A 12,212-nucleotide genomic window follows, 5' to 3' on the forward strand; every position below is an offset into this window, starting at 1 on the left:
ATAGCTCATTGAAAAATTACGCGAGTTTGATAAGAGAATTGAACAGTATAAATTATTGAATCAAAATTAATTTCATTATAAAAATTAAAAAATATTATGACATACATAAAATGTACTTATTTTGAATTCTCTTCAAGAATTATTTTGAAAAAATAATTCTTGAAGAAGAAGGCGAAAAAATGATGTAGAATCGTATAAGTAATGAAGCGATCGATTGATACAGATGTCTTTATTATACTAGCAATAACGGAGTTATTTTCTTAAGCATCATTCATTCAATGCGACACGCTGGATGTCTTCGTTATTACATGCATAAGCAATTAAAAAGAGATATCCGTGTCCTCATCGATATGCATAATAAGCAAAAGGGGTCAGTCAACTCTCGACAGTAATTGGAGCGCGAAGAGTTAAGTTGCATTTCCAGGCATCGAACAAGAATCCCATGAGCGCGTGGCATATCGTAATCGATGAAATCTCGATAGGTGGCCCTCGGTTTGCGTCGTCTTTTATCCGCTCATTATGAGCTCTCGTGATGTTACAAAGGATTTCGCCTCCTTACGTAACAATGTCCTGCGCTCGTTTCTTGGATTTTAAAAAGGTCTCCGACCGAGAGCACTTTGCTCCAGCTCGTTGAAGGCTTTGATCTTGAATTAATGTAAGTCAACCGGTGAGCACAGCGATAATCGTTCCATCTATATCGAATCGATTCCATCGCTCCAGATGTTCATTGCAATGACAGAAAGAAATTCTCTTCAGGCATTTGTTCTTTTCGCTTCCGAGGAGTACCGTAAGAACCTACCACCGGAGAATCCGTCTTCTCTCTTTATCTCTTTTCCCTTTTTTTCCGGCGGATCATATTAAGCTTCCCCAAAGTGTGCCTTTCTCGATAATAGGACGAGTTATTTATTTTAATTTAACTCCAAAGATGAACGAACAAGAAGAGTTTCTCGTTTAACCGCTTGTGATTGTATTCCCTTCAATAGACATTTAAGCATTGAATTTAATTAAGCTCTAGCCAAGTACAGCTTCCTGTGCGGTTTCGATTCGACTCCTGCAGATTTCCAATACACTGTCAGGTCAAATCGTAACCATCGATGAGTTTCCGGCGAACGCTGACAGTAAACACGATTTAGAAATCAAATATCCATCCGCGACTCTGATAGCGGGTTAAGTTAATCGGTAAAATAAACACAAGTGATATCGATATTGCCGATGTTGAGATACGCTTGGCATGGAAATGAGGTTTCTCGAGGATGAGAACACGGTACGTGTGTGATTTCGCAATGAACGAATGTAAAAACAGAAATGAAAGAAAAACAACTCTGAGAGAGGTATTTCATTTATAGATTATCGAATGAAAACCTAACTATCTAAATTAGCCTAAAATTAAGATCAACTTTTTTTTCTTAACTGTAAGAAAAAAAATTTGATCTAAAGTACAGAGAATATTGTGAGAAGAACGTGAACGTTGCAGGCTGTTTGTACATCTACAGATTAATAACATCATCTCGATGCTGTCCAGAAATTTTTGGAGAGCACTCGCGAGAGATCGTTAGCGCACTCGCGAGTGCCGGGCGATGTCTAGAAACGCCGCGTCCAAGTTTCGAGGCAAACGCCACACACCTCTCGAGCAGAATTGATTTCGAACTGGGTTACGCGGCATACATATGAATGAATCTGCGCCTCTTTTTGAACGTCGAACTCTACGGTGCTTGGCGATTCATAGATTAAGTAAAGCACGGGCCGTAGAACACGTCCATACCAGGACCCCGCACCTCGACGCATTCCTCTCCTACGTCGAGGCGGACGTACACTTCACCCAATAAATCTGGCTCCGGCGCTGTATGATCCTCGGTGAGTTTCACACAAGAACGATAAATCCAAACGTCGCATTCGAAAGTCGGTCGATTCTGATACCGAGTACGTTCCCTCCCTTTCTTGCTACCGCAACTAAGCAGCTGCATCGCTGTATAAACTGACGCGCATTACCAATTCAATTGTTACAAAGTATTATGTCTCAACGTTTCTTAAACGTCTTTCGCTTTTTACAAGATAGAGAAAATGCGATTGAACATTTAAAGTATCTCTCAAATTAGTTAATGGATCCTAAACATTATCATATTAAACGTTCAAACTAATCTAAGCTCTATTAATTAGGTAAATAATTTCTCTCGTACTTTCAATCCTTACTAAAATAACATTAGAAATCAAATATCCATCTGTGACATTGATAGCGATTCCTGTCTAATTTATTAATAAATACGTTTACAAAAATGTTTAGAAATTATATAAGATAATTTTTAAAATATGTTTTATGTAGATTTTAAATTTGTATTGTAATAAATTATAACGGATAATTAATCTTTAATATTTCAGCAATAAAATAACGAATTGACATATACGCGCGTGCGATAAAATTATACGAGCCAATGTTAACTCTTTCATATGTCTCGGTAACTATGAATTGGTAGGAAACCATCGTGAATAATCCAAGCGATCTAATCTCTCCCATGAGGCGCGAGCAAAAAGAGACGACTACGTGAGTTATGGCCAGGCCAATCTTTCCCTCGCTTACCCCTGAGTTATATCTAATCCTTAGCGATGAATTCGTCTGCCGTGTCATATCGTCCCCAGCATATATGTGATGTCCGCTTAATGCATGTACCGAACGGTATAAAATATTTCCCATTAGTGCTTAACGAGACTATACTTGATGATGAATGTGTTTCAAGAGAAACTTCTACAATACAGCAACACAATCGAAACGCTATCGAAATGATGACATGATAAAACAAACGGAATTCATCCCATTAGTTTTCGAGTACATGAGAATTACGTAGTTATGCTTTTACGTGTTTCTGCCCGCTCGTGGAAAAGCCAGCTGAGACATGAAATCAATCCGAATTTTATCGGCGCTCATAATATGCTCTATAATCCTATTTACCTTGCGCAAAGCTCCGTTTGCAGCTGCCCTAATTGCATAGCCGCCACAATGGCCAAACATTATATATATATATATATATATATATATATATATATTTACGTATACATATATACCAAAGGCACCTGCATACTTCGTTCAATGGCATTGTCGAGAGATCACGGTGTCGCGCTGGTGCCCGAGTGCACTTCCGGTGGTAACCTCCGCAGTTTGCCCGGGACAGGTGACGCTCTATTGTGTCGATAAAATATTGACACTCAATATTTCACTTCACTCACTCTGCAGGCTAGGCCAGAGAAAACGTAGAATCCGCTGTGTTTACAAAGGTATCGACCTTTTTCTTCGTCGTCCCTAATCTACTCTCGCGAACATGTTACTTTTAGCTTCCTCTGCTATTAGCGAGATCTTATCGCGAGGAAAAAGAAGAGAGGCCCCTATATCCAACATCCCGCATCGCTGGATTTAACTATACGCCCGTAACTAGCCGGATTTAATTTTCCGATTCGTAATGTCGAATTGGCTTTGTTCGCTACTTTTGACTTACGCGACAAAAGCGCAAACCGGATTCCATAGCTATTTAATTTGGTATTTCTGTTATCTTTCCAGAATTTCTTAACGTATTTTTTTAATATAAAAATTTCTTTTCTCGGGAAAGCTATTAATTATAATGTAATAAGATTGCGATTTTCAAATAATAACAAAAATTTATTGTATTTTAGAAATTGAATATTTCATAAAAAGTAAGATTGCTTTCTCTGGATCCAATATCTATAATATTTCATCACTCGTTCCCTAAAATTTCTCTCTGAATTAACGCATCATTTTAGAGCTTATATCTTATGAGTATAATATTACGCTATTGTAATGCTATATTATTATTGTTATTATAACGTTAATTTATACATAATCTAAGAAAATTGTATCAAAACGCTCTTAATATAAATAAATAAAAGAGATTCCGACGAATAATACGGATTCTCTCCTTGGCGAATATATGCGTTCGTCTCACTCACCGTTTTGTTCCCCAAATTTTTGACACGGCAGTTGAGGTACGTGGTCTTTCCCAGCAGGGCGGTCACGTTTTTCGAGGCCGATTTGTCGAAATACGGCCCCGATCGTGTGGCCTCTTCCAGAACGTTCTGGTTGTATGTGTCGCCGTTCTTGCTGCTGCCGCCGTATGGCATGTTGTGGCAGTGCACTTCTGAAACACGAGAAACCGAAAGAAACGTTGTGTAAATGCGGCAATTTCAATGCTGAACGGGAGAGGACATTCGTTCGCGGCGACGTATCTTAAAGCACTATTCTTTGTTCCTGCGATTGTTCTTGCATGCTGGATATCGAGAAGCGAAACGTAAGAAGCGAATCTCCTTGCACACGATACCGACTGCAGTCGTCGTGCAGTATCATTCAGAAAACAATGTTGCATGTTCTCTGATAAACGGAGAAAAAGTTCAAAAGTTGAAAATTTAAAAAAATTACTTTCGTAGCGAATGAAAATCAGAATGCATAGTCAATTTTTTTTCACAAAATTATAGATTTTATGAAAACGTATTTTATTATCTGAAGTGAAATACCTTTCTTAACGAATTCAAAACAAATTCTTTCTGAAAAAGTTATACCTATACCTAATGGCAGGGGAAAATATTAAAATGAAATAATGAATAACAGATGTTATAATGAAAGCAAATATATATAATGTTTATTCGTTTGCAATATGCAATAAAAACACTATATACATCATAGAATATAATTATGATAATAATAATAACAGCAATAATTATAACAATAATAGCAATATTACCATTGCTTGCATGAGTAGTTACCATATTATGCTAAACTATTAATTATGCTCGTTAGAAAGCGGGGTTTGCAATGCGTAATGGTTTCTCATTAAAGAGCAAGAGTGCGGGAATGCGCAAATACGCAAGTAGTTAATGAAAAAGGCCGGGGGATCCGAGATTTTAATTAAACGCGCGCAGCCGTTGATAAATAAAATTTGACTGACATAAAGGGAACAATCCACTTATGGTCTTGGATGTGCAAATTACATGACAAATTGCGAAAAGAAAGCTGAAATCATAATTGGCGGAATGTAACGAGTGCGCTAGCTTGTTGTTACACAAGTAGCGAGGTCATTAACTGTATTGCTTTTTACTGCTTGACATAGGTAACCTACCGCATCAACGATTCAGCTTTCCTGTTTTCCCCTCTTTACGCTCCCGCCCCCCCTTCTCTCTCTCTCTCTCTCTCTCTCTATCAGAAACAGAAAATAAGAAAATCTCCTTGTCATCATTTGTACCGTAAAGATGTTTTCATTGTAACGTCACGATAATAGCGCACAACGGACAAAGGAAAATGGCACGTGCATCGTGTAATGCACTTCTTCTGACAGAAGCTGACTTGCCTTATTCGATTAAACTTTGCTAAATGTATCGATAATAAATGAGTTGTTGAATAGAACAGCAATGCAAGTATATTTTCGTCGCTTCGAAGAACACTGTTTGGAAAAATTTTGTCTAACATAAAATATCATTATCTTATTACAGTTTATAAATAGGAAAATATATAAAATTTTACGTCATGTAGATGTACGAAATAATTCAAGAGAAAGTTACATCAAGCTTATATTTTGACTACATCACTTATTCCTATATCACTTATTTAATCAAATGCTAGCAAATGTTTGCAAATGTATTAATATGAGACAGAAAATAAAAAAAAAGAGTGCAGAGAAAATCGATCGATTAATGGCGCAAATATTTATACTTATCTGAGATAAATCGAGTTAAGTGTTTTGAACTGTAAGTAAGCTGGCAATAAACTTCTCGAAGCAAAGTATCATCGTCGCGGACACCCCGGGGAGTTACGAGAATTGTTTATCGGTTCAGCAACTTCCGCGTTGAATCGATGACAAGGAAATAATTTTCTCAAGAAAATATCATCTAATTTTCGCAAGTTTAAGAACTTGCTTATTTCGACAAACCACATTCACGAGTGTCCACGCAGAAACAAATTAATCACAATGATTCGCGCAACGTGAATATTCTATGTTGGAGATAGACGAGGTAGAATTTGTCGGAATTAAAAACGTAATTTGCAATTACCTTGCTCGCCCATGCGTGCGCAGGATGAACCCGGTCGTTTCCCATCGCCGTTCCAAATTTGTCAAACTCGTTCAAACAGGCTTTAAACGAACCGAGGCGTTCGAAAAGTAGCTAACGCTATATGAATTATTACGCTTTTGTGCGAGCGCAGTTTATTCATCTCAGCTGACGTGATCGAGAGCACGGATATAATTGGCTGGCTGTGTCGCTACTATGATCCCGACAGGCCAACTGCTACCGTCGACCGGCTCGACCTGGCTCGTTTCCACCGGGCCTCGCTATCATACGCTAGTTACGCTCTATTGCCAGGAACTCGGCGAGTATATAATCGAATTTCGTCGCTCTTGATTAGGCCGTGATTACGCGAGGAGACGCGCTCGCGGCTGATGCGGCAAATATTGAATCTCGGCGCGGCGCAGCCGACGCGCATAATCCGGCCCGTTTTCTCTTAGCAGACGACACTTTAGGCGCTTCCGAACGTCGCCAGTTATCCCCTCGGGTGGCTGGAGAACTTTATCCGCGACTTTCGTATCGCGAATTCTCCACGGCGTTACTCAACGCTAATCCGTTTTCCTTCAGTCCCCGATCCCTTCGCGCTTCTCTGCGCAATCAGCCCCGTCGTTAGATAATATTCACGCGAAAATCCTGTCGCTCTGGCATTGAACGAAGACACAAAACGAACGGGGAACAAAACTTTCCAGAAGCGATAATCAATTATACATATCGAAGCCGGTTAAGAAAACGGTAGAAATATCAAATATGAGCGAAAAGTACCTCGAGTTTAAATTTGTGTTTTCTTTCCTATTGTTTAGTCAAAACTGTCATAATAATGATAAAACAGCAACGAGTTTTCAAAGTCTTACGTTATATCTATCTCTCATAATAACGAGATATCATTTTTAATTACTAGTGAAATTTTACTCTCGAAGCCCTCTATTAATTTATACAATTTAATATTAATTTTCAATTGCTACTTCCATGCTGATCTAAAAATTGTAATAGTAATGAACTTCTTGTTCTTGTAATGTATAATATTATAAATGACATTATGTATAATATGTATTATCTTTTATGTATTTAAGGTATATGAAACAAATACGCTTCATCGTGATTGCGGCGTATGTAACGGACAAAACTTTGTTCGTAGCGAGTCGCGACAAGTTTCTTTATTAAATTTAGCGAAAGGCTACGAGCAATTTCGACGGGTCTGTTTTATTTGGCGACAAGAAATTCGAGCTCTCACGAAAGGCCGCTAGAATTGGCGAAGTTTGGAACGAACGGGTTACAAGAGCCGGCCATGCTCGTACAATGGGCTCAAGCTAATTTAATTATGAGTCAACGCCATTGACCACCTTTCCAAGACCTTACAATCTGCTCCATTTCCTCAATTTCCTTTCCTTCCGTTCATACGCCCGTGACCAACATTTTGCTTTTAACTTAATTTAGAAGAGATGCAAACTCAATTTAAAAAGATGTGATATAGCCTATCATTTAATAAGGGTACCACCTAATTTTTTTATATAACATGAATTTCAAACTGCGACTTAATTAAATAACTTATAATTAATACATTTTCATCCGCAAAAATAAATCTTTTTTCTAGATGAAGTTAGCAGGTTAATATTCACACACAAAATGGATGAATCAAATAATAAAAAAGGGCGGGGAGGAGAACTACGTTAGAAGCGAGAAAATGTAATGATCCGACGCGACGTATTTGAAATCGCGCTATCGTTCACTCTTGTTTCTGGCCTTTGTTCCTAGTCTATACGGTTTCCATCTGTATCGCGTCGTCGACAAAAATGAAAATTTATCGCGTCAACTCGCGAGAACGAGCGTAAATTCCGAGCGTTTCCTCTTCGCGCTCAGTGGACACGGTAACGCGCCGTTTAGATAGCAATAGCAGGTTTAATCGCGATACTTGTAGCGCGTTTATCTCACTCGATGGTCCATTAAATCCCGTGGCTTCGGATAATATCGAGTTATGGCTGACGAGCCGCGGAATGCGCGCATCAGCGATTCCCCGGCGCATTTCGAATTACACGCCGGAATCGAGGTCGAGACGCGCTTCGTTTTGATTCGACGTTACCAGAATGATCCTTCGTGACTTCGAATCAAGAGGCGCGGCAGCGGTATGCTTTTGCCTTTCGCGATGTTTCGCGAAGGACGTATGTGTAGACACGCGAGGCCCTCGGTGCAGTGGGTCGCGTCCTTGCGGCTAGATCCTCTCTTAAATTTCGAGATTTTACGGTCCGCGAAGTCGAAGCCACCTCGTAAAATATCTGCGGCGATGGAAAGTCGGACAGGATAAGGAGACACAACCCCGGGATAGGGCAAGAGACGCGGCGCATCGGGGACGAGATGTAGCGCCAGTAAAGGGTAGGCAAGAAGAGGAGAAATAGAGAGCCGTAAAGTTATCTTTCAATCTACTCCGAAATCTATCCGTGCTCGGGCGAGGTCGCAAGCAGACAACGCCGTCTCTCTCTCCTGTTTTAAAATTCAGATTCACAACTTTTGCTTAAACGCCTGGTAGATAGACCGGCGACTACATTCCCGTCCTTTCGATTTTTACTTCAAGCACGCAGTGTATTTTGAGTCTCGCAAAACTCGCGCAAAAATGTTCCAACGACTCGCGAGTGCAATTATATTACTGCTATTATAAATTGTGCAATATTACCAGTTGAATTTTGTACGATTGATTTTTCGCTTCGAAAGCTTATTGGTTTATACAAGTAGTATTATCAAGTTACTAAAGCTAATTTCTAAATGAGCGGAAAATGGAAATAACTTCGAACGCAGCTTGCAAGTAAGAAACTTTGAGTCGACTCGATATTGGTGTAGAGAGACGGCGCGGCGGGAAGGCTTGTACATGAAGGTTCGAATCTATTCTAAATTTTCCTTCTCTCCTTCCTCCAAGTAAATTGGCCCCGGCATTAGCGGTCCTCGCCGCGATGCAATTCCGATGGCTATACCTAATACGCCTCGTCCGAGTTACGTAGGCGCGCACCGAGGAAGTTTACCCATTATTGGTCGAGTCCGAGATTACGGATCATGTTGAAGCTTTGCCAATTGATTGCAAGAAATCGCACGTGTAAGTACGTCCGACACGAGCATGTGGCCTCCGCCAAGAATTCGCCGCAGGAGGGAAATAATTGCCGGGGAGTAAGATTTGCCACGATAGCGAGATATAAGCTCGATAGTTAATGTGTTACGGTCGACATACCGATTTCTGTACCAGTAACAAACGATTTTATATTGTTTGCAAGTACATAGATACGTCTTAATGGAAAATAAATGTCGCTGGGAATGGCTGTTGCTTTAAACCAAACGTTGCGGGAATTACAGGGAGAAATAGAGTGATGTAATAAATAACGTGCAACGAGATACTGCACCAATCCCTCGTACACATGTATTAATGTAACCGACCGCTTTTATTATATTAAAATCAATTACGTTAATAATCTGCATTAATTTTGCTGATCGAAATAATTAATGCAACGCGCTGTAAAGATTTATAATGCCTGCGAAATAATAGTGTAAGCTTATGTAACATGTTGTTGCAATTATTTAGGCATTAATTTCGTTGGCAACGATACTTTTTATATCACGAAAAAATTTCTAAAAATCTAATGATTATTAATAAAAAAAATTTCCTTTGATTCAAGTATATTTATATAGACATCTTCAATAAGGCCCGCAGTAATTGCACAACTATATTAAAAAGACGGTAGCGTTTACCTCTGTAAACATATACTATACATCATTCTTTCTCTTTTCCGGATAAAATAGTGTGATCGATAGGGAATACATAGAGTGTCCAGCCAAAACCGTTCGAAGTGTGTCGCAAGAGAATCAACTCGAAAGGTTTATGATTGCCCCGCGCGACGTAGTGCAAACTCTCGTGCGCAGCGGGCAAGAATTTTCGATGGATACAGCGGGTGTGTAAAATGTCCTAGCTGGAGTTTTCTCGGTGCAGAGGTATAGGAGTTCTCGGTTGGAGCCGTGCCGTTCGGGACGGGTCTCGCCGATAAATAAGCTTGACCGTGGGGTGTCATATTTCTTTGTCGCGCCGTTGCGCCAACGCGCTATCTCGCGGTGCACGGCGCGGATATTATTTACGATCCGCCCGGGGGAGATTTATTATGGAATTGATTTCCCGCACGGCCGATCGGATTAATTTTCACTTTCGAGATACGCGCGAGCGCCGATTGGCTGCAATTTGTTTTTGCTTTGCACGAAACAGGACGAACACGCGAAATTCGCCGGTTCTGTTCGGTGTCCTTTCTGCGCGAGTCGACGAGATGAATTTCCGATGAGCGTAATGAAAAACATCTTTGACATGAAAGAATGTTGCAACAAATTGTAACGCGATCCGCCATTGTCTTGAGAATTGTCGCTAAGAACGTGACAAAACATCCCTCAGCAGTTTACGCGATACGCGGTGGGTTGAGAAAAAAATATTAGTATATCAAGAAATAATAATAGCCATATTCCATAGAGAACATATTTTATACAAGTGACAAATGGGAAAAGAAATTTATGTACTTATTTAATTTATTTTCTTATATATCCCATCCTCCTGTACGATGCGACTGGCTTTGAAATAATTTTTGCTGTTGTTGAAGACAGTTGAGAACGACAATGATGCTGGCGACAGACCGCGTCCAAAGTGAAACAAAGACCACCTGTGAACGCGTCATTAAGTCTTCATTCAATAGCCCGACTACTCGGGATAACGCAAGAAAGCGCGTATTTTTGAGAGCTCATTAGTCTAACGAGTACTTAGTCGCGTATTAGATGCAAAAAGCTCTCATTATCGTTCGTCGTCACCAGGAGTCATTTCGGCAAGAACACCCAAGAAGTTCGACGCGGTGTTAGATATCCACGACGTGTAATGCTTAGGAAACCTTAAAAAAGGTGCCTTCGGAGCTACAATTGTCCTTAGCCTCGCGTCTACCGTAGAATATCTCAATTATCTCGATTATGGTTGCTAACATTGATTACGGAATGCAGCTTCGGGACTGTCATTTACTTCGAGTGGGTCGTGACAGCCTTGTGCAGAATGTATATAATAGTCTTCGACAAAGAAAACGGATAACGACGCTTAGATGTACACCAACGACTCGACGCTTATCCCGCAAACGCTTCATCGTTCCTCGCGTAAATACTAGTCGCCTCGTTCATCTTGTCGAGGGACGACGCTGTGCTGAGTCGTCGTCATGTCGTTGGGAGCGAGAGAGCACCGAATAAAGAAAGAAAGAAAGAGAAGGAGAGTGCGAGTAGAGAGTGCAAGGTATGAAGCAGTCCGTTGAATGAAATTTGCAATGGAAATTTAATCTGACTCGATTCGTCCCGCGTAGCCGGCAGTCCTCTCCTTAACGCCAGTCATTGTTATGTTTTGCGGAATTTTCGACAGGGAATTGTGCGCCCCGGGAAAAGAACGCGGCAATATCACGTCGAGCGGCGTCTCTCTTCCTCTTTCTCGCTTCTCAACCAGCTCCCCGTAATTATGTATTCCGCCGAGAGACGATGGGCTTTTCTGAATATCGCAGCCAAGAAATATCGTAGAACGAATCATCATCGTTTAGTCAGACGTAGAAGGAATGCGCACGACGCTTTTATTGTCTTCTTTGATAAAAAAAGTTATTATTCCACTGTGACCGCGTCAGTACAATCGCGTACAGATAAGATAATTTTATAATAAAATTTTGGTTTATGGCACAAGTCTCTCTATATTTGTACCATTAAATTGGAGTTGGATTTGTTTAATTTGGAGTATTTCAACAAGTACAAGATCAGTATAATGATACTCTGGTAAATGATTTACAGCCAGTATAAACAACACCTGATAAATAACTACAAGTCACGTCCTTCAGAAGATTTACTTCAGAAGATGTATCATGCTATAAGAAATAAAAAAATTAATATTAATGTTTAACGGAAGAAAAAATATAGGGAGCATAAAATATTATTTGAAAATCTGCTATAGTATTTATTAGCTACAAAATACGGATGAGCTTCTCGATGAAAATAGATTAATGACAGATAATGTGTACCCTGATATTAAAATTGAACAACATGTCGCGTAACGTCGGAAGTTTTCACTAGTCCGAAGTTCTTTTCTCGTTAAAACTGTCGCGCAATACACTATTTAGATAGCACTCGAG

General features: G+C 39.9%; 1 protein-coding gene and 1 long non-coding RNA gene across 7 annotated transcripts in view; one reads left to right on the forward strand and one right to left on the reverse strand.

The window, feature by feature from the left end:
- The window catches only part of LOC105458552, a 253,105-nt gene that overhangs the window by 135,236 nt on the left and 105,657 nt on the right, over window positions 1–12,212 (forward strand). The gene's annotated exons all lie outside the window — the stretch shown is intronic.
- Window positions 1–12,212, reverse strand: part of LOC105458551 (lachesin-like) — a 280,519-nt gene that overhangs the window by 105,269 nt on the left and 163,038 nt on the right. For 5 of the 6 annotated variants that reach the window (XM_011703947.1, XM_011703949.1, XM_011703946.1 and 2 more), the window contains one exon: window positions 3,955–4,142. In XM_011703947.1, the coding sequence (XP_011702249.1) occupies window positions 3,955–4,142 (188 nt within the window). Of the gene's footprint in view, window positions 1–3,954; window positions 4,143–6,045; window positions 6,208–12,212 lie in introns of those variants that run through there. The other variant, XM_011703950.1, reaches the window with a different exon arrangement.

Source organism: Wasmannia auropunctata, unplaced genomic scaffold (assembly GCF_000956235.1).
Source record: "Wasmannia auropunctata unplaced genomic scaffold, wasmannia.A_1.0 LD334508.1, whole genome shotgun sequence".
Lineage (NCBI taxonomy): Eukaryota > Metazoa > Arthropoda > Insecta > Hymenoptera > Formicidae > Wasmannia > Wasmannia auropunctata.